The sequence below is a fragment of the Triplophysa dalaica genome, chromosome 2, assembly GCF_015846415.1.
Source record: "Triplophysa dalaica isolate WHDGS20190420 chromosome 2, ASM1584641v1, whole genome shotgun sequence".
NCBI classification, from domain to species: domain Eukaryota; kingdom Metazoa; phylum Chordata; class Actinopteri; order Cypriniformes; family Nemacheilidae; genus Triplophysa; species Triplophysa dalaica.
The window spans coordinates 10,592,698-10,611,953 of record NC_079543.1 but is presented as its reverse complement, the minus strand read 5'-3'; the positions used below and the strand labels follow the sequence as shown (position 1 = coordinate 10,611,953).

The window sequence follows — 19,256 nt, the reverse complement described above, 5'->3', positions numbered from 1 at the left end:
CCGCTAAGCTTGTTATGTAGACTTCAATGACTCTTGTATCCTTAAAAACGATCCTTTGCTTCAATACCTTACAAACCTAAAGGAAATAATAAAACTGGTCCGAGTTTAGCATAAAGGGCAACAAAGGGTCTGAAGCCGCACTGAAAACACTGCAGGATGCAGATGGGATGACATCATCCACACGGCACGCTGCTCTCCTGGTGTGCGCGTGTGTGCGAACGGCAGCCAAAGGACCATCACTCAAATCCCAGCCTGTGTGCTTCACTGTTCAAGCAGAGAGTCTGTTCAAACAGACAAACGTGCTGCTCGTAGCCCACTAAATGAATTAGCATTAGCAACTGTATAGGTGAGGCTGGTAGCCTGCTGTCAGTTTTGTGTGGTATCAGCTAAATTCAGTCGTTCTCCATTATGAATTTTATTGTTTTTACTTAAGAAGGGGGAGGATAGAGAACGAGATGGAGGCGCAGAGAGACCCCTCCCTCAGTTTCTGTGCTGCAGCCATCAGAGAAGGCGGCCGTAACGACGGACACTAATCCAACATGCACCACTCCACACAAAGACAGGAGAGGTGTGACCAATCACAAGCGAGCTTCATGCACACCTTTTTTACTCTCCTTCTGCAATGTTTGCTGACACACACACACTCACACACGCGCACATTTCTGCTTCCTAGCTTGTTCCAGCCTCTCCTCCGTCTCACACACAAGCTAGTAGGTGGCCTGCTGAATTCGTTGTTATGGCAACGTATCCCAATTGCTCTGTCTTTTTCCTCAGATGTGTGCTACTCCAGGATTTCTCTCTCCTCAGCACCCGCCTTCCTGCTCTTCCTGTCTCCATTCCTGCTCTCATGCTTCACACTCAATCTTGCTAATGAAAAATTGAGAGCATGTTGGCTGCGAGATTAAGTAAAACCTGCAAACATCTACTATTGGTATATAACACTCATTTGATACACATTATCATCGCTTTTTCCATATGAATATGGAAATATGGATATTGACTAGTAATGTTTAGGTCCTTTATAGATGAAATGCATTCGTTTCCTGACTAATCTTAGTCCATGTTTGCCTTGTACAGTATATGAGGGTGTGCTCTTAAACTTGGACAAAAGTCACTTTCTCTTTTTGAAAATACCAAAAATTGATGATTCATTCGGTATTACACAGATGGGCTATTTGTCCAATCAAATGTTGTCTAGAATGACAATGTCCATCCCCTGCCTCCCAATACAACCACCAACAGCAGTTAAAGTTCACCCAAAAAATAAAAACTCTGCCATCATTTACTCGCCCTCAAGTTCTTTCAAATCTGTATACATTTCTTTGTTCTGCTGAACACCAAGATAGATATATGGAAGAATGTTTGTATCCAAACAGTTTCGGGGCATCAATGACAACCATGTGAGGAAAATTGTATCTATACATTTATTTTGTACAAAAGAAGATATTTTTGAAAGCAAACAGTTCTGGGGTACTTTCAACAACCGTTGTCATTTTTTCCTATATGGCAGTCAACTGTGCCCCAGAACAGTTTGGTTAAAAGTTTGGTTACATTTTTGGGGAAACTATACCCCTAAGGCCGTGACATCACTAAAAATGATTGTGTATTAAAAGAGAGTTCAAACATTTTACTGCAAAATACAGTTCAGTGACATCAAGATTATAATTTGAACTGCATTGTAGGTGGACATTAGACATGTAGGTTTCAAAAGATTATTATAAGACTACTTTTGGACATTGTAAGTGTGATTCCTTAAATCAGTTTCGTCAAGCTGACTCAGACTCAATATTCTACATTTTGAGGAAAAAGTGGCAGATTGGGAGATTTAAAATCATGCTCCCCTTATTAAAATGATTCCAGAGTAAGCACATAAACATGGTACACACAGGTACATATGGAATATACTTGGACACTGCATAATCTGTCTGTACAGGAAGCCATGATCAGATGGTGTGTGGTGTGACATTATGCGCTTTGTAATAACAGCATTGAGCCGGCTTGTGTGGTGCTGCAAGCACATCTGAGGTGACGTCATTTAACTGAGCACAAGCATCTAACAGGAAGGAAGTGGAAGTACAATTGAGACGTAGAAATGGATAGGGCTCTCACTAAATCCTTGGTGTTTCGAGTCTTGCGAAACCCTTCTAAACTACCTATGCTCTTTGACCTCTTTGAACATGTCCGTGTGATGACTCGAAACACCAAGGATTTAGTGAAAGCCAAAGGAATAGAGGGAATGAAGGCACGAAGGAAAGTTGAAGACTGAAAGATTTTACAATAGTATCACAGTTTCGTATGTTGTTTTAAACAGAAGGTTGACCAAACATCAAATAGCTTGCAATGGTGAAAACAATGATAGAAAATGATAAACACAAACAGTAAAGATGCTAGATTCACTGAAATATTTTGAAAGTTGTTCATCTTTAGTAGGCTAGTCAAACAGGCATAAAAAACAGTTCTGGTTAAATGGTACCATTATTTCTTCATTCCCACCCTAGGGCTAAAGTATAAAAGATGAAATGAATAATGTTGCCATACTGATTTTTTTTGTGGAAACTGTGAACAGACTATTTGAAAAAACTATGCAGTTATGGTGTAAAACTGCTGAACATCCGACTCTTGTCCTCTAAACTTAAACACTTGCATAATTATTATTTTTGTTAACTGGTACGTGTAATTTATGTATACATATAAATAATATTTGATACATTATATACAAGTTTTATAACTATTAGTAGCTCAGTTTAGGCCGATGATAGATGTCAAACAGGAAAAGGGCTAACGTGCCAACATAAGGGAAAAACAAAGCACAAAAATTATATAATCCTCAAAGCCTATATTTAGCTTGTGTATTTCAGAATGTAAATGACACATTCATCAAAGGCTTTTGAAACTTAAGCAGAAGTTTGACCAAAGCAACACTAGATGGAAGCGATATCCCCAAAATGTTGCTAAGTGTTTTGTCTCTCACCAAAATTTTATTTTTTTCTCCCATTCTTGAATATCAAACAAATGCTCATCCAAACAATAGTATTCCATCTGCACCCTGATCTTCCTGAATGATTCGATCCAATATGAGATAATAAAGCTAACATATTTCAGCCGAATTGGCACCTGAACGTGCTCGATCAATTCAGAGGTGCTACCACACCGCTGAGAGAAGATGGAGGTCTGGTCACCTGACTAATCTACTTGGTGATCTATGATGTAAACATCTCACATTGAGTGGGAGAGAGTGAATAAGGTTCAGTGGGGTACAGATTTTTTAGCTATTTGATTTGTAAAACAGATCACTTCTATATTTAGGCAGGACTTGATTCTTTTATCAAGTAAGCTGATTTATATACCCATGTAACTACATGTACACTGTAAATCACTTTGGATAAAAAGTCTGCTAAATGCATAAATGTAGCTATGCAGAAACGTGTTGCGGCACAACAACAAGTCGATCTGGGGAATTGGGTATAAAACTTTATACTTTTGTAAACTAAACAATGCAACCATTCTTCCCACATCCACAGTCAGATTTTTTTTCACTCGTTTTGTTTTTTGTTAGCACTACCTTTAAAAAGTACAAAGAAATAGAGAAAGAAAGAGAGAGAGCCTTTACCTAAATCCTCCCAGCTGCCCACTGAACGAGAGGTGACCTCATTTTTTGTGAGAGAGGACACAAAAGATCCGTCTCCATGACAACAAACGAGAAAAAAAGTGTTTGCTTGTACACACCAAATTTGGCCAACACTACCCCTAGAGCCCTATTGTATGGGCCATGCTCACCACTTGTGTTATGGTTCACTTTGAGAAGAGGTGCAATAGTTAGGGTGCAGATCAAGTGCCAAGTGGAAATCCAAATCTTTCGGCAACGTGTGAGAAACTGCAAGTCACAATATTATCACTACGTAGTACTGGGACACAAACTTTATTCAGGGACACAGTGTAAAACTGTTGCCACTTCTTTTCTGAGAACATAATTCTGTTCTGTACACACAAAAAATTCTCCCCTAAAAAAACAGATTGACATTTCAAAAAGAAGTTGTTTATGACATATTTTAAGCATATCAGTGATAATCTGAATTAATTGTGTCTTAACTCTATACTCAATTTTGACCATATCCGCTTGTTAACCCTGACCACCATACATGGAAGGTCATATACTGTTTCCAGGTCCAAACGCTAAATAAGAGGCTTAAGGCAAACAACAAAAAAACTTGAAAACCGCAATCTTAACCCTTATATTCATAATGAAATCCCATTTAGTCTGTCAGCGATTTATTTTTCATAATTTATTAAAATATTGATGTCGGATATTCCATGAGCCTGGTGACTGTGGGTTATACTCTAAGTTAATACATGTTTCACTTAAATATGCAATATCAGTAAACAGTGCTCAAAAACAGCTGTTTATGCTGTTGCCCCGCTTGAAATGATTAGATGTTTGGACCCAAAAAGGTATTCCTCACGTCACCACTTAACAACTGAATAGTTCTCGGAAGCCTTGTGGCTTAGATGCCACCAACACAGTTTAAAAAAATATTGTTCACTTAACATTTCTGATTTAGCACATTATTAATAATGCATATTTGGTAATCTTAAAGGGATACTTCAACCAAAATGACATTTCTGTCATCATTTATTCACCTTCGAGTTGTTCCAAATCTGTATAAATGTGTTTGTTCTGATGAAAAGAAAGATATTTGGAAGGATGCTTATAACCAGAGAGATTTGGCTCCCCATTGACTATCATAGTACGAAAAAATACAATGGTAGTCAAAAGTTTGCCAGAATTGTTTGCTGTCCTTCAGTCTTCAACGTACAGTCTTCAAAATGTCTTCTTTTGTGTTCATCAGAATGATAAAGTATTTTTCCTACTATGGGAGTCAATGGGGGGCAAGATCTGTATGGTTATAAGCATTTTGCCAAATAACTTTCTCTGTGTTCATCAGATCAACGAAATGTATACAGAATCTGAACAACTCGAAGATCTCTTTAATAATAACTTAATTGCATATTACAAAACAGGCTGGTTGTCACTCCCAAACGTATAGCCCTTGACATACCATTAAAACCTTTAAAAACTAAACAGTTACTTATATTATACATACAAAAACTTAACCAGAGTTTGCACATTTGTCATTCTAGGAAAGATTTTCTATGACCATTTTTATTGTATATGACCAAACTACACTAGATATAAGGGTTAACATCAAGATGCAGACAAAATCGGTAGTTTTCTAATATTTGGGAAAATATGTGGTTTAAACATAAAAAAATGAACAGAGCAAACTATTACACTCTTATGGGTAACTAAAAGCATAATTAACGCAAAGTCACAAACTTATCAGCAGTTTCAATTCTCGAGAAAACTTCTATAAAACCTCTGAATTATGTAAAATGATACAGATTTTTCATGATTCTAATATATATATATACTATTTCATAGTGAATGCTTGGGTAACAAACCCTGGTCTTTTCCTGCAAATATGTTATTAGGCTTTATGGATGATATCTCTATACATCAGGCTACAGTTTCACTGTCATCCTCTCCCACACAGCACGCCTACAATTACATCACGTCCCATATGGCAGCTTTGAACTAGTTCAACTCCACCCATAAAACACACCCACACACACTCTCTATTTTCTTGATGGGTAGGTAATGGATTAGGGTCACCAGACTGGCTGGCAGAACTTAAACAGGTTGTTGGACAGACTTAGGCCTAGTTTAAGTGAATCCACGTCACATCGCACCACATATGTCTGTAAATTGCAGGCTGGAATGAGCCTGAAAGGATCTCTGCTTACATCAGCGATACATTCACAAGCTGTGTGAAAACAGTGGTTGAAGAGAACTACTTTTAAAGTACTCGTCCTACATGTAATCTATTGTGTGGTGAGGAGTTGCCAGTCCGTGTCTTAGTATATGTAAATCTGAAGCAGAAGTTAATCCTGACCATGATCATCCCATCACTTTCAGATCTTGGAGAGAATTGTGCTTCTTCGGTGTGAGATAACATATGATTGTACACTAAAGCATAGTGTAAAAAAAGTTCTTAATTCGACAGCTATTATATAATTTAAACAGAAATTACATTGTTAATGTTAAAACAGACTATAACACTTGGCAACAAAAAGGAAATTTAGTTCTACAGTATGATGACATTCATTAAAGTGTTCAGCATGTTCAGCTTATCAAACCATAATGTTTTTATCTCATACTGTCCAAAGTCCATGTACCAAAACATACCTAACCAGCATGTACTGTTTTTTCAACAAGGTGGGCTTCCACCCGACATAGGTAGCATACTTCTATTCATTGCTATACTGACGCTGCGTCCAAATACCCCCGCTTGCGGTCTTTGCACTTGACCACTTGACTACTTTCATGATGTATTTCCTGTTTTTGGCGCTACTGTTCTATGGGCGTGAAGATCCCAAGTGAGCATGTAGTATTTCTAACCCGGTGGGACACACTTAGTTAGTGCAAATATATAACGTTAATTTATGTGGTGTTCCTAATTATGAGATAAAAAGTAGTTTTTGGAGTTTCAAAAACTAATAGCGCTTTATTTGTATTGTATCAAAGCAGCTGTACCCAAAAAAGAAAAACACATGTTAGCCAACAAAGATTAAATAAAGATATAACCATAAAAAGTAGTAGTATAAAATACACTGGAAAACTTTCCACAACATCTCGCGAAGCTCAAGCTAAAAGTCTCATGGTTCATATCCAGAACATGATGCATGATGGGATACGCTTACCCTTAATACCGCTCTGAAGCTGTATTCAAGCTAGTGTGGGTTTAGTGTGCGTTAAGCGCACTGCCATTTGGCATTTTTAAGACATTGGACACACTTGTGCTTTCCTTCCTGTCGCGTGCATGCACTTTCAAGTGGCCAGGGGTATTTGGACGTATCCTCACTCTGATTGTGTATTACACTGCCTTTGCAGCTAGTCTAGCCTACCCATGACACAATTGACCCTTTGCATTGAGTTTGGTTGACAGGTGACCGGACCAATCATAACTCCAATATTAAGCTCCCCCTTTTAGTATCTGCTATTTTGTCCCACAATCAAACCAAAGAGTTTAACCGGCTGCGCATTTTGTTTTTTTTTTAAAGTAATTTGCGATTGTTGCTGGCTGTCACACTGTACGAACATGATCCAAGCTTAAAGTCATGCCACTGTGGAATCTTAGTTCTCATAATGTATAAGAATAAAGCCTTTTCAAAACAGACTAATACAAAAAGACTTGTCTGGAGTTTTAACTCTGGCTGTCATATGATCCGTGCCGAAGGACTTGCATCTCGTCAACACTGACAGAAATATGTTATCAGAGGTCAAATTTGATCTTTATGGTCATAATCACAGTTTAACCCGTTGCCTAAACGTGTCAGAAACCAATGCCACTATCCAAACGTTATGTCATTACAGCAAAAAAGAAATACGTTATAGGCTAGAGTTTCAATCTTTTTTGTTCACTTTCACATCATGAATGTACTTTAAATGCATATTTATTTTGGCTGAAAGTACACGCTGTTATATTTCCAGAAATGGGAAGGGTCAATTGAGCATTCAGACCTTAGGCCACGCCACTCCGGAGCATTGACACACTTTTGTCCTGCCAGTCTGCATCATATGCCACTCATATTGTGTGAAAAGAAACATTTTAACCTTAGACTAAGGTAGACTAAGAAAATTATTTTTAACGTTGTCATTTTGGCCCATGAATATGCACACGACTAGTTCCCAATATCAAATTAACAACTGTTTATTATTTTTTGGCATATTGTTGTCAGCAACCAAGGTCACAATGAGATAAAATCAATGGCACTCTTCGTTTTGCTATTGACTGGTCTGACTAGCTTCTGTCTAAACAGAGTTCAAACCAGACCTCTCAACAACCCAAGTATACACTCAGATTATCTGCTATTGAGAAAGAATAAATAGCACACAGACCGTATTACTTTGCGTGTTATCTGTAAATATTTCTTTTTAAAGACTTCTTCAAAAAACCTATAATATTATTTTGCCACATAAATTATTTAATATAGATGCTTCAAGCTATCCTCTTTCCCTTTTTAAGGCCATACCAATATACATTCCCGCTGCAGTTGTTAAAACATGTCTGTAAAATTCTTGAGCTCTCACTACAGAGAATCCCCCGTCATACGACCACAGCTAAAAAGTGGCATGTAAAACCCAGGGTCCAAATTTTCTGAGATATCTGCCTTTGAGGGAGATTCTGTGGAACAGGATTCCAAATTTAGCCAGGGCAAGAGTAGTCCTTGCCAAAAGCAGGTCATCATCTAAGAGAATCTCAGGATGTGGCATCAGAAATTTTAACTGTTCTTGCCTTTGAAACAGTGATATGATACGTCAACACTGTCTCATGGCTACGTATTATTACTCTTAGATATATAACTATTTGACAATGTGGCTAATTTGAATTTGTATTAATTTTACAGTCTCATGGGTGGGTGTTCTTTATTGGGGTTTTTCATCTAATAATCGAATGGTTTAATGTGATTCACATTGTATGAATTAATACGCAATCATCAACTCCTAAAAAGCTTTTACTTAACATAATTCCATCCTGGAAAAGGTTCACAAATAATCATCATTTGTCAAATACTTTTCTAGAATCTGCTCTTATATACTTATTATTCAGAGAACATGCTATAACATCATAGACAGCTTTAAAACTGTGAAAATAAGTAAACTTCCGAAAGTAATGGCTGGAATACACAACAAGACTTTTAAAATCTGAACAGATTTTTTTAAACTAGACATCATAGACTTACAGACTTTTTGAAAGTTTCAGATAGAAATACACTAACTGAACAAATCTGCAGACTGGCACAGACTTTCTGCAACAAACTGAAAATCTGTGCAAGTCCTGTAGTGTATTTTAGCCTTAAGAAAGATGTGGGTGTATTTATTTACTTTGACAATTTATTTACAATTTTATGCAGAAATTTGCCACCAATCTCCATGGAATTTCCAGCCTGTTACAGAGTTTAACCACAAAGTTTCTAACACCCACCTAGACGTTTTTGGAGGCCAAAGAGTAGGACTGCAAGTCAGATAAGGAAGGATAAGGAACTCATAGCTCTGTTGCATAACACATGTATTAAAGGCACAATAAGTAAGATTTTTGCATTAAAATATCAACACTTGCACTAGGACAATGTTATATATTTTGTTCACTTGTGTACTTGTATTATGCCAAACAATGTTTCCAAACATTTTTGAATTCAGAGAAATTCTCAATTCAAACTAAGGTCATTGTCCGCCTTATAGAGTGCCTCAGAGATTACATATTTTTGTATACAAACCCCGGAAGCGAGTTGGCATTTAAGGTTCACAACTTAAGGTTCAAATATGCTGTTTTTTCAGCATATTGTGCATGTTAGTATCTCCTCTTCGCCCCGCCTCTATGAAACGTGCAGATTTTTTATAAAGCTCATTGATCTGAAAAGTGAGGTGTGCTATGATTTGCCATTTAACCAGTGCGAGTGATTGGTCAAATACTGCAAGCATGTGACAGAAATGTAACGCCTCTTACCATATTTGGAACATCAGGTTTCAAAGCAATTGTACGCCCACCTTACTTGGGTATACATTTTGGTGGTCGTAGTCAAATCATACCACAAACTAACGGAGCATTCGCTTTTAAAAAGAATGCATTTTTTGTTCCGACACTTTGATTTTTGCAATTTTACTTTTCTAATACATTCCAATTATAACACACCAAAGACACAGAAAAACACGTATTCGTGCCATATGGCACCTTTAAGGACCCCGATTGATGCACTTTTTCAACCGAAAATATGATGTATGGAACTGTGGACAACTCATGCACTCAGAAGTCGCAGTTTCGCTTACGTAGTGGAAGGGAGGCGGGGCTATCAGACACTGCTCGAGCAAAATAGAGTGATAATGCTTCAATCTGATGATGACGAAAGTAATGCTGGGAAAAACGGATGAAAACTACATTAATTGTACAATGTTAAAGTTGATTTTTTTGTGCAATTGACTTCATTTGTGCTCGTCTGGGAAACCGATATGCTTCCGGTTATTATAAAACCGTTTAGTTTTCCATTTGCATACTACCCTGCTAAAAATCATACATGATTTGGATGAGTGCATTGTGCATAGTGCATAGTATGTCATTTGTGACACAGCTTATGGGTTTTTAAAATAGGTTTTTTGTCAATTGACTGAAATAAGGTCTGTGGCTAACAATACCAATGCATAGAGTGAATTAGGCTACTTACCAGGGAACACGTTTTTAATAAAGTTATTGGAGGCTTGGTGGTGGTGTCATTGATATTGAGGTTTAGTAGTGTAGTCTGTTTATAGCCCTGTGTTAGCTTTTTAGTTCTGCCGATTGTATTTAGGCTTCAAATATTGTGTTAATCTGTAACAATTATTTTAGACAAAACGTGTAAACATCATGAACATTTGTTACTCAAAAATTTTATTTTTTGCAATCTTCCAAAAGTCTATGGGTAACATGCATAGGCTTTCGGTCTAGGTAACCAGCGCGGCTCTAACTTATGGGTTGGCCTCCAAAAATACATCATCTCTGGGGTACTCACATAATGTCATTGTCTGTCAGTAGCATCATGATCGGTTATCTTTCATTTCTACTACCAGAGCAGTAATCCCGAGAAAGATTTGACAGTAGTAGGCTACTGTAGAGCCGCTCTCAAATTGTATACAACAAAGCAGAAAAATGTCTGCCAGTGAACATCTAGCTACGTTTGCTACCTCATACAAAAAGCGGAATAGTTCACAAATTTTGAAGCGACACAACTTGGGAAATCTAATGATTATTTCAATCTCATCCCCTTCATATTACATCATGACAGAAGGAAGAAGATCATTTTGTGTGCAATAAACATGGTTGCCAGTTTTGGGTATCCTGTATGAGACTGAGACTACACTTCACTTCACCTTAACCCACAGTGACAGTCAACCCTCTAAAGTCCTTTGTCAACTTTTGTAGGTCCTGACTCTTAGTGATGTGACCCAGGCTGTTACACAAAACAGACGGAGAGGGCAAAGCTGACAGTACAGGGTGGTCCCCTTAGACTAGGCCTAGACTCTCTGCTTGACCCACTTCCATCTGAACACAGGAACACTCTGTAGCTACAGCGCTACTAGATGTGCATCAACTGAATACAGAAAAATATACAATAATACCATATTCCACACAGACATCTATATTAAAGTAAGCATTTGTGAGTAACGTCCAGACCTGGGATAGGATGGAGACCAGCGTTCTTTACCAAAAGATTGAAAGGTCAAATATTGCTGTAAATACGTAGGACAGCCTATATATGAGAGTTCATTCAGATCATAGCAGAATCTTCACCGTGTGCAGTATGGTGGCTGTTGTCCTATTTCCGTTCTCCATCCGTTCATCCCTCCTTCTCTTATGCTCTCATTCTCTCCTCAATCATCCCATGTAAATCCTGCATGGAGTGGGTCTAGTGATGTCAGCATCTGGGATGTCCAGAACTGGGGTGGTTATTTTTAGCCTGGTGCAATGAATGATAGTATCAGGGAAAAAATAGAACGATAGAGCGAAACTGTGTTGTGAGGAAATAATGAGATGGTCTAAATTAAAATGTAGGTGTGTGTGTGGCACAAGAGAGAAACAAGGAGGTACTCTATGATGACATTAAGAGACAGTTCATCCAAAAATAAAACAAACAGGTTTGCTCACTTAATTCAAACATCTATGACATTTTTGGTTTCATGTACCAAACGGTAAAACTTGTCTTTGCAAGTGGATAGGGACTAAATAGGGAGCTGCATTTACTCATTATATTTAATTTGAAAATCTCCTTCGATATCCAGCTACCTCTGTTCGATGCAAAAAAAAGATGGAGGACGAGATGAGGATGAGTAAAAGAGTAAATGATCATTTTCTTTTTTAGGTGAACTATCCCTTTAAGCTCAGCATGCATATTTCACATGTTCCGTTCGAGTGGCTGAGAGTATGTGTCATTTCTAATGCGAAAGATCCCAAAGGTTTAACTGACATCTTCATAGTGACTGGATGATTTCTACAAACCTGTCAGCTGACTGGAGGCGGAGACAGTTGTTTTATTCAAGCACATCCTCTTCTATCTCTCTCTCTTTCTCTCTATACGCACATTACTACAGAGGCCAGGCTATTACTGCACCAGCATGGCCTCGTTTCTCTCCCACGCCTAAATCAGGGACTCTGTCACAGCTGGGCCAGTGCGTGTATGTGTGTAGTTACTCTGTGCCGCTAAAATTAAGATCAAAATTAAACAAAAGTTATGGACCATTGTACCATTTAACTGGTGCATGAAGGCAGGGACAGGAAGTCAGATGTGTTTCAAACTCCCTATTTTTCTTGCTGTTCATATGGAGATATTATTTAGAAATACACTCTCTGCAATATTATGACAGCCGTCTCATCTCAAAGACTGTCGACAAGGATGGAGGGTAATCACTGTGTCAAAATTAATAAAACCAGCTGGGGTGTTTTGAGGAATAAAAGAGAGTTCACAGTGTTATAGAGTAGGGCTGAGTTGTCTTAGGACAATGATTTTGACTTTAACAAGAACACAACACATTTTACAAGTCTATCAGCTTATTATATAAGGCCCTTGAGGTTAGTCCACGACATGTCTGTAAACTGTGTTTAGTCTGCACTGACATGTAAAGGTTGTATAATTTTACAGACAATCTTGACACCTGGGTGAGCACACAGTAATTTGGGCACGTCATAAGTGACAACATTCAAAGTTTTTGCTGTGCTAAATCCATGTATCCACTAATTATCTATGTTTTCTGTTCAAGGTTTATTGTAGTCTAATGAGATCAGATAGATACATACATTTAGTGTGTGCTGAATAAATTTAAGCGTGTACAGCAGAAATTAGTGTGAATTCGATTTGAGAGTAAAAAGGGTCGTTATTCAGCAAATAAGGACTTTAATAAGGATATTTTAAGTTATTCCTCACACAAAACTATTGAGGAGATAACAGGAACAACAAAAGAGTGAGCAAAGATGACAGTTTTGCTGACAAAGTTTTCCTTTTTAGGAAACAATTCCCTTACAAGTCTGACGGTACATCAATTAGCTGTAAAGCTGTAAATGAGCTGTCATATATACATATATAATATCAAATAATAATATATAATATATTATATATTATATATATCAAAATGTTAGAACATAATATAAGGAAAAATGCTTTATCGGTATAATACGGTATAAATGTTTCTGCCTCTTAGTACTGATAATTTAAACTGGTGAAGACTAAAGCAAGCTTTCTGTGAATCAAAGTATCAAAACAAGTACGAAAGGGGTTTTGAAGCTCTTAAAATAAAAAACACTATAGGATTAAGTCATTGTTTTTAAGAAAATGATCAGCGTAGTACTATACCCCCAGAGAATGGAACAGGTGAGGTAATGCTACGTTTGGTTTGCAAAGTTTCTGTTTGGTCTTTAAGCTTTTATTTAATATAATTATTTTCAAAATTATTTTGATGACACATAAATTAAGGAAATAAAATTTGTTGCATCATACTTTTCTAGGTATTTTAAAGAAAATAAACAGTATTATTTATTTGTAATTTCACCATGTTTAAGACATTGTGCTAAAGGGAAAATATTAAGTTTAATTATTTATCCCCCTCATGTCATTCCAAGCTTGTATGACTGTATTACTTTCTTGCTTATGTAGAACACAAAAAATATATATTTTGGTTCAATAACACTTGGGCCCCATTGACTAGAGACATTTCTCAAAAATCTTATGTTGTGTTCGACAGAAGAATGAGTCATAGACATGTTTGGAATTACATGAGGCTGAATAAATGAAGGTGGCATTTTCATTTTTAATAAAACATATTAAAAAAACATTGAACTGAACTGTCAAAATTATAACAATGTGGTATTGTTAGATCACTGAGGTAGAGAATGTCAAGATCTCTGGAATACCAAAATGAACCGATTTATGGAAAATACCCTGTACCTTGTTACTTGTGCTAAAGCTACAGTAGCAGAGCTTACAAGCTTATTCCATTTTCCATTTTTTGCGAACAATATAGTCTAAGCTGATTTCACACACAACTACTCATACACATGTGTTCTTGTAATTCAGTTGGGGGACCATTGAGTTAGTAGTGCTAAGGTCATGGGTTTTATCTCTAGGGAACACACATACTGATGAAAAGTAAACCTGGGGTGTAAATTACTTCGGATGAAATATTCTGCCATAGAAACGTAAATGTAAATGAAGTCTCATAGTGAAAAAAGACTCAAACACAAATGCCCATCCAAACATACCTACTGATGTGATGAAGCACTAATCTAAAAGGACTCACAACTTTTGCTATTATCATCAACAGCACTTCAAAAAGTGCCATTTCATTACTGTGGTTTCCTGCAAGTCTGACCAGCTCACCAAGTCCAAACAACCAAAATGGAGAAAAACAGCCATGAAACCTGATGCCATCTCACAATCTTTTCATTACATTTGTACAACACAAGGAAACCAGCTGCCTGGAATGTTATTCGTGGTGCTACAAACTTAATGCTGTAAAAAACCTTGCCTGGACCAAAATGGTGGATGGGTGATGCCTGACTTTTTCCTGCATCTTTTCCTGTGTGGTGGGAATGCTACTGTGCTTCAAAAGCCCATCATTTGATGTCAATCAAAACATCAAATATAGCAACTTCACATGCCTGGCTAACGTAAAAACACACTCTGATGGACATCTACTGGTTCATACTCTTAGCCAACAAACATTTAGTTCCCCACAGTTTCTACAGCCTCTGGTACAAGGTGAATCAGAGGTCCTGGGGGACCCACCTGGTGTTATGTAGCCCCGCGGAGAAGGGGAGATGTGGGTTGGAGGAGGGGCGGGTGGAAAGTGCTTATGGTGGTGGTAGTCCTTCTCACTACGAGAGCGAATGCGCTCCAAGGCCCGCTCCGATAGATCCGAGCCGGGCCAGGCCCGCCTGAGGTTGGTGCTGCGGGTCTTCTTCATGCTGGGCAGGTTACCCACGAAAGAAGGGGGTAGGGGGAGAGAGGGAAGGGGGTAAGGGGAGGGAGGGGGTGGGGAGCAACCTGAGGTTCAGTCCCTCCCCCACATTTGCAGGGGACACCCCAGTCCAGGGATCAGGCTTGAGTCATGATAAGGGCGCTCTCGCACATGCACACGTGCGTACACATATACACACATACGCGCGCACGCACACATAAACACACAAACTGGGGATGACACGCGGGCGTGCTCAGTGACAGGCGGGCTGGCTCGAGGTGGGCGTGGGAGCGCTGGGCTGGGCTGTCCTCCGAGGCATCACCCTTTGCTTGAACGTATCCCGCCGACCCCCTGCCAAACATCCGGATTCACGTGCCACGAAGGGCACATTACGTCGCTAACTCTGAGGCACTGCAGGGATGGCAAAAAAGCAGGGCGATGGGGGGGCGGCGGTGGAAGAAACGTGAAGATGGTTCCGGATGGCGGGTGCGTACAGATGAATACACATACAAGTTTAAGCAAGGTGCATCACAATGAAAGGATGGAGTGACAAGTGGCAGCCAGAGGAGGAGTAGAGGTGGATGAGGGAAGGAACGTATTTTGGAGGGAGAGAGAGAGAGATAGAGAGAGAGGCCTGCCTGTCCAACAATAGCCCAATTCAGCACGGCGGCGGCAACCCCCTTGGACAAGTCTGCTGAAAAACAAAAGGCCCGCCTGGGAAAGAGAAAAAAGGGGGTGTTGGGAAAAAAAGAGGAAACAACAGAATGGCCTCTGAGGTGACCTCGAAGCTTTGGTGATCTCAGTCTGCAGACGAGCCCGTGTCAGCCTCCCCAGCTCTGCCACTAGCCTCCGTCGAAAACGACGCCACGCGTGAGGGGAGGGCGGAAAAAGCGCGATGGAGGGGAAGGTAGAAAAACGGCAATTGCAGATGCAGAATAATGGTCCTCCTCTTTTGTTCCGCAGTAATTCCACAGTAAAGGAGGACGGTGCTGCGAGGCTACGCGTTCATTCACACGACTACATCTTGTCTCCGAGGCTTCCTCCTCTTTCAATGCTGCTATCGATGCTTCTGCTAACACTGCTGCTGCCAGCACCTTATGAAAGGGGTGTGTGTATATGTGCGTGTGTGTGTCTGTATATGTGTGAGTGTGGGGGGAGGCAGGAGAGCAGCAGAGCAAGCGATCGAGCGCGCGGCAGAGGCTGTACGTGAGCGTGCGTGTTTCGCCGTGTGATTGAGATGAAGTGAGCAAGTTAGCGTGGAGCGCCGAGATTGTATGGTGGGAGGGAATAATAACAGGTTTAAAGAAGGAAATAAAAGATGAAATATGTTTAGACCAGAGCAGGTGTCCTAAAATAGCATTACATAAACACTGCATATCCTCTCTATCTCGCCTCCATTACATCCTTTCGTTCCATGAGATATGAACCAATGTAAGCATCCTATTAAAACACATGTAAAATCACATGTATGTAAAGCATGCATAAACAAGCTCAAGGCCAGACCAATAAAGACTCACAATCCTGAAGAAAACAATTTATATGGTCATAAACACATTGTAAGTTCATATTTTAAAGAGCTGTACAAATCACATATGCCCTTGCTATACCATATTTGATCAATTATGTGTCAATTCATCTATTTGTAATAACACGCTCAAATCTGGATAAGAATCTCAAAGACACTAAATGCCTAGTTTGAAATCCCACGATAGCTGGTCACCAGCATATGTTGTGTTTTGAATGCTGGTCCGACATTGGAATGAGCATGTTTCCAACTTAGCTTAGACAGCAAGACCCTAATACAGCCAACTACATGGTTAACCAACCTCACCAGCTATGTTTCTCTAATGAACAATGGAACCAGTAATTCTACCAAACCTCCCCTGACAACCCCAGACAACTAGCAATTCAACCAATTAAAGCAGTTTTTCAGGTTTTCTGTTATAGACAGATCAGGACCTATTTTAAAATACCTTGATTCTGGATTGTGAATAGATGAAATCGTAAAAATGAACAAATTTTTACACATTTTTTACAACGACACACAAATATTTGACATACTTGAAACAGCAAATCTGAAATGCAGAAACCACAACTTAAAGTGACAGCTCACCCAAAAATGAAAATTCTGTCATCATTTACTCATCCTCTTGTCATTTTAAACATGTATGACTTTATAACCCGTATGACTTATTTCTTCTGTAGAACAGAAAAGAAGATAATTTGAGGAATGTTCCCACAGGTACGTCTATAAGATGCCTTCTAAAGATCTGGAAAACATCTGGTATGATAAAACATCTGATAAATATCTTAGAAAAAGCTGTTTTTCATTCATTCTAAATCATAAACATCTTACAAACATCTTGTAAATGTCTTTATGACATCATAGGAATCGTCTCAGAGATGTACTGCATACGAGTAAATACTCAAAAAATATACATGGAGATGTAAATGTAGACATTAAATAGCTGTCTCCAAGAAGTATTTGTGTAATCAGGCTTGTTAACTAAACAACAGTAGTACCCATTAACTTGTATGGACATAAAATCAATTCAAGTCAATATGAACTGCCGTTGTTCGGTTGCCAGCATTCTTCAAAATATCTTCTTTTGTGTTCTGCAGAAAAGTCAGTCATACAGATTTGAAATAACAAGAGAATTTTGATGCACAATTTTCATTCTTGGGTGAATCTGTCACTTTAAGGTAATTCGGATAATATGCAGCACATACATGTTTAAAATATCTGATGTAGTGCACAATTAACACACTGGATAACCGAATACAAAAATGCAAGCAAAAATAATCATAATACAACAAAGTATATTCCAAATAAATATACTTCCGTATACTAACGGAATGCAATTATACCCATTTTATGTCTAATACATATGAATTTGCACAATGTGAATCATACAAAAACATTGCAAACCCCATCCCTAACTCACATTCACTTGCACAAATGCAAACCATGTAATGTACAAATTCATACAATTCATACAATTGCCATGCGATTGTGTTACATTTGTCACATTTCACCAAATTCACAATTTCCATCCAAATATATAAATGGAACAATACACACCAATAACTGAACTAGACAAATGAGTTCATGATACCAGCAGGTGCCATGTTTGGGAGATGTTCTTAAATCAAGAGGAGGAGGAGGGGTTAGAGGCCAACTAAGCATGATAAAACACCAATGCCTTCCCTTCTGTGTGTTCCCACCCCTTTAGCAATTAAAATGACAGAGAATGTGAACACAGCACAAACACCCTTCAACAAAGCGCTACACAGACCAAAGGCTAACAAGAAGCAAGAAGGGGGTGTGACACAACAAGCTGTGGATGTGATCTTTGTGGGCTGGCCTTAAAGTTGGGCTAAGAAAATCTTTCAAAACCTCCTTACCTCAGATGAACTTCTCCAGAGCCTGTAGCAGAATAGTAGCATTATTTGTAAATTTTAAGCCTAAAATGTTCTCATAATATAATAATAAATATTATATAATAAAAGTATTTAATAAATTAAGGTTCAAAATAGGTTCACGATTTGCTGTGCGTGTGTTCACTACTCTCTGAATGGGTTAAATGCAGAGGTCACATTTCGGGGTTTGTGTCACCATATCTGACAAATAGGTCACATCACTATATTTTTCAACTTCAATATAAATGCCTTCTTGTGATAAAATGTAGAAGATTGGAGTTCTAAACTGCTAAAAAATACCCCAATTTATATCTGCTGAACGCACTACATAGCCTCAATATCACTTTATTTACTTTTTTTATGAAACCTTGGTACACATATTGAGTAACTGTTTCATAAAAGCAATAAGCACTGTCCAAACAAATTTCTAATGCTCCAAGTCTAATCTGAGTCTAATCTAAGCATGAGCTGTTATAAAATGCACTGTAATCCACTGCTTCTTAGGGCTTATTGCTTTAGGTCTGTGAAACAACTGGCTCAAATATGCAATAGTAAAATCCATTAAAATTCTCTGTAAATACAATTAAAATTGTATAGAAGACAATAAAGATAGGTTTTGAAATAGTATGTTTTAGGGGTACATGATAAATTATCGGCCATATCGGTATTGGTATGGAAATTTTTAATGAAGATCAAATTTAGGCCGATATACTGTATTATAGCCGATAAATCATAAATAATTTCCTCTGGTTAAACTTCTTCAACTGCACACTGCTCACAGTTAAAATACAGTACAGTA

The 19,256-nt window shown here is 38.3% G+C and overlaps 1 protein-coding gene across 2 annotated transcripts in view; it reads right to left on the bottom strand.

The window, feature by feature from the left end:
- The window catches only part of stox2a (storkhead box 2a), a 47,058-nt gene that overhangs the window by 11,637 nt on the left and 16,165 nt on the right, over positions 1-19,256 (bottom strand). Inside the window, exon 1 of one of the 2 annotated variants that reach the window (XM_056762901.1) lies at positions 14,866-16,121. The exons of the other annotated variant lie outside the window; for it this stretch is intronic. Coding sequence (XP_056618879.1) covers positions 14,866-15,043 — 178 coding nt within the window. The 5' untranslated portion in view covers positions 15,044-16,121. Of the gene's footprint in view, positions 1-14,865; positions 16,122-19,256 lie in introns of those variants that run through there. 2 annotated transcript variants of the gene reach the window in all.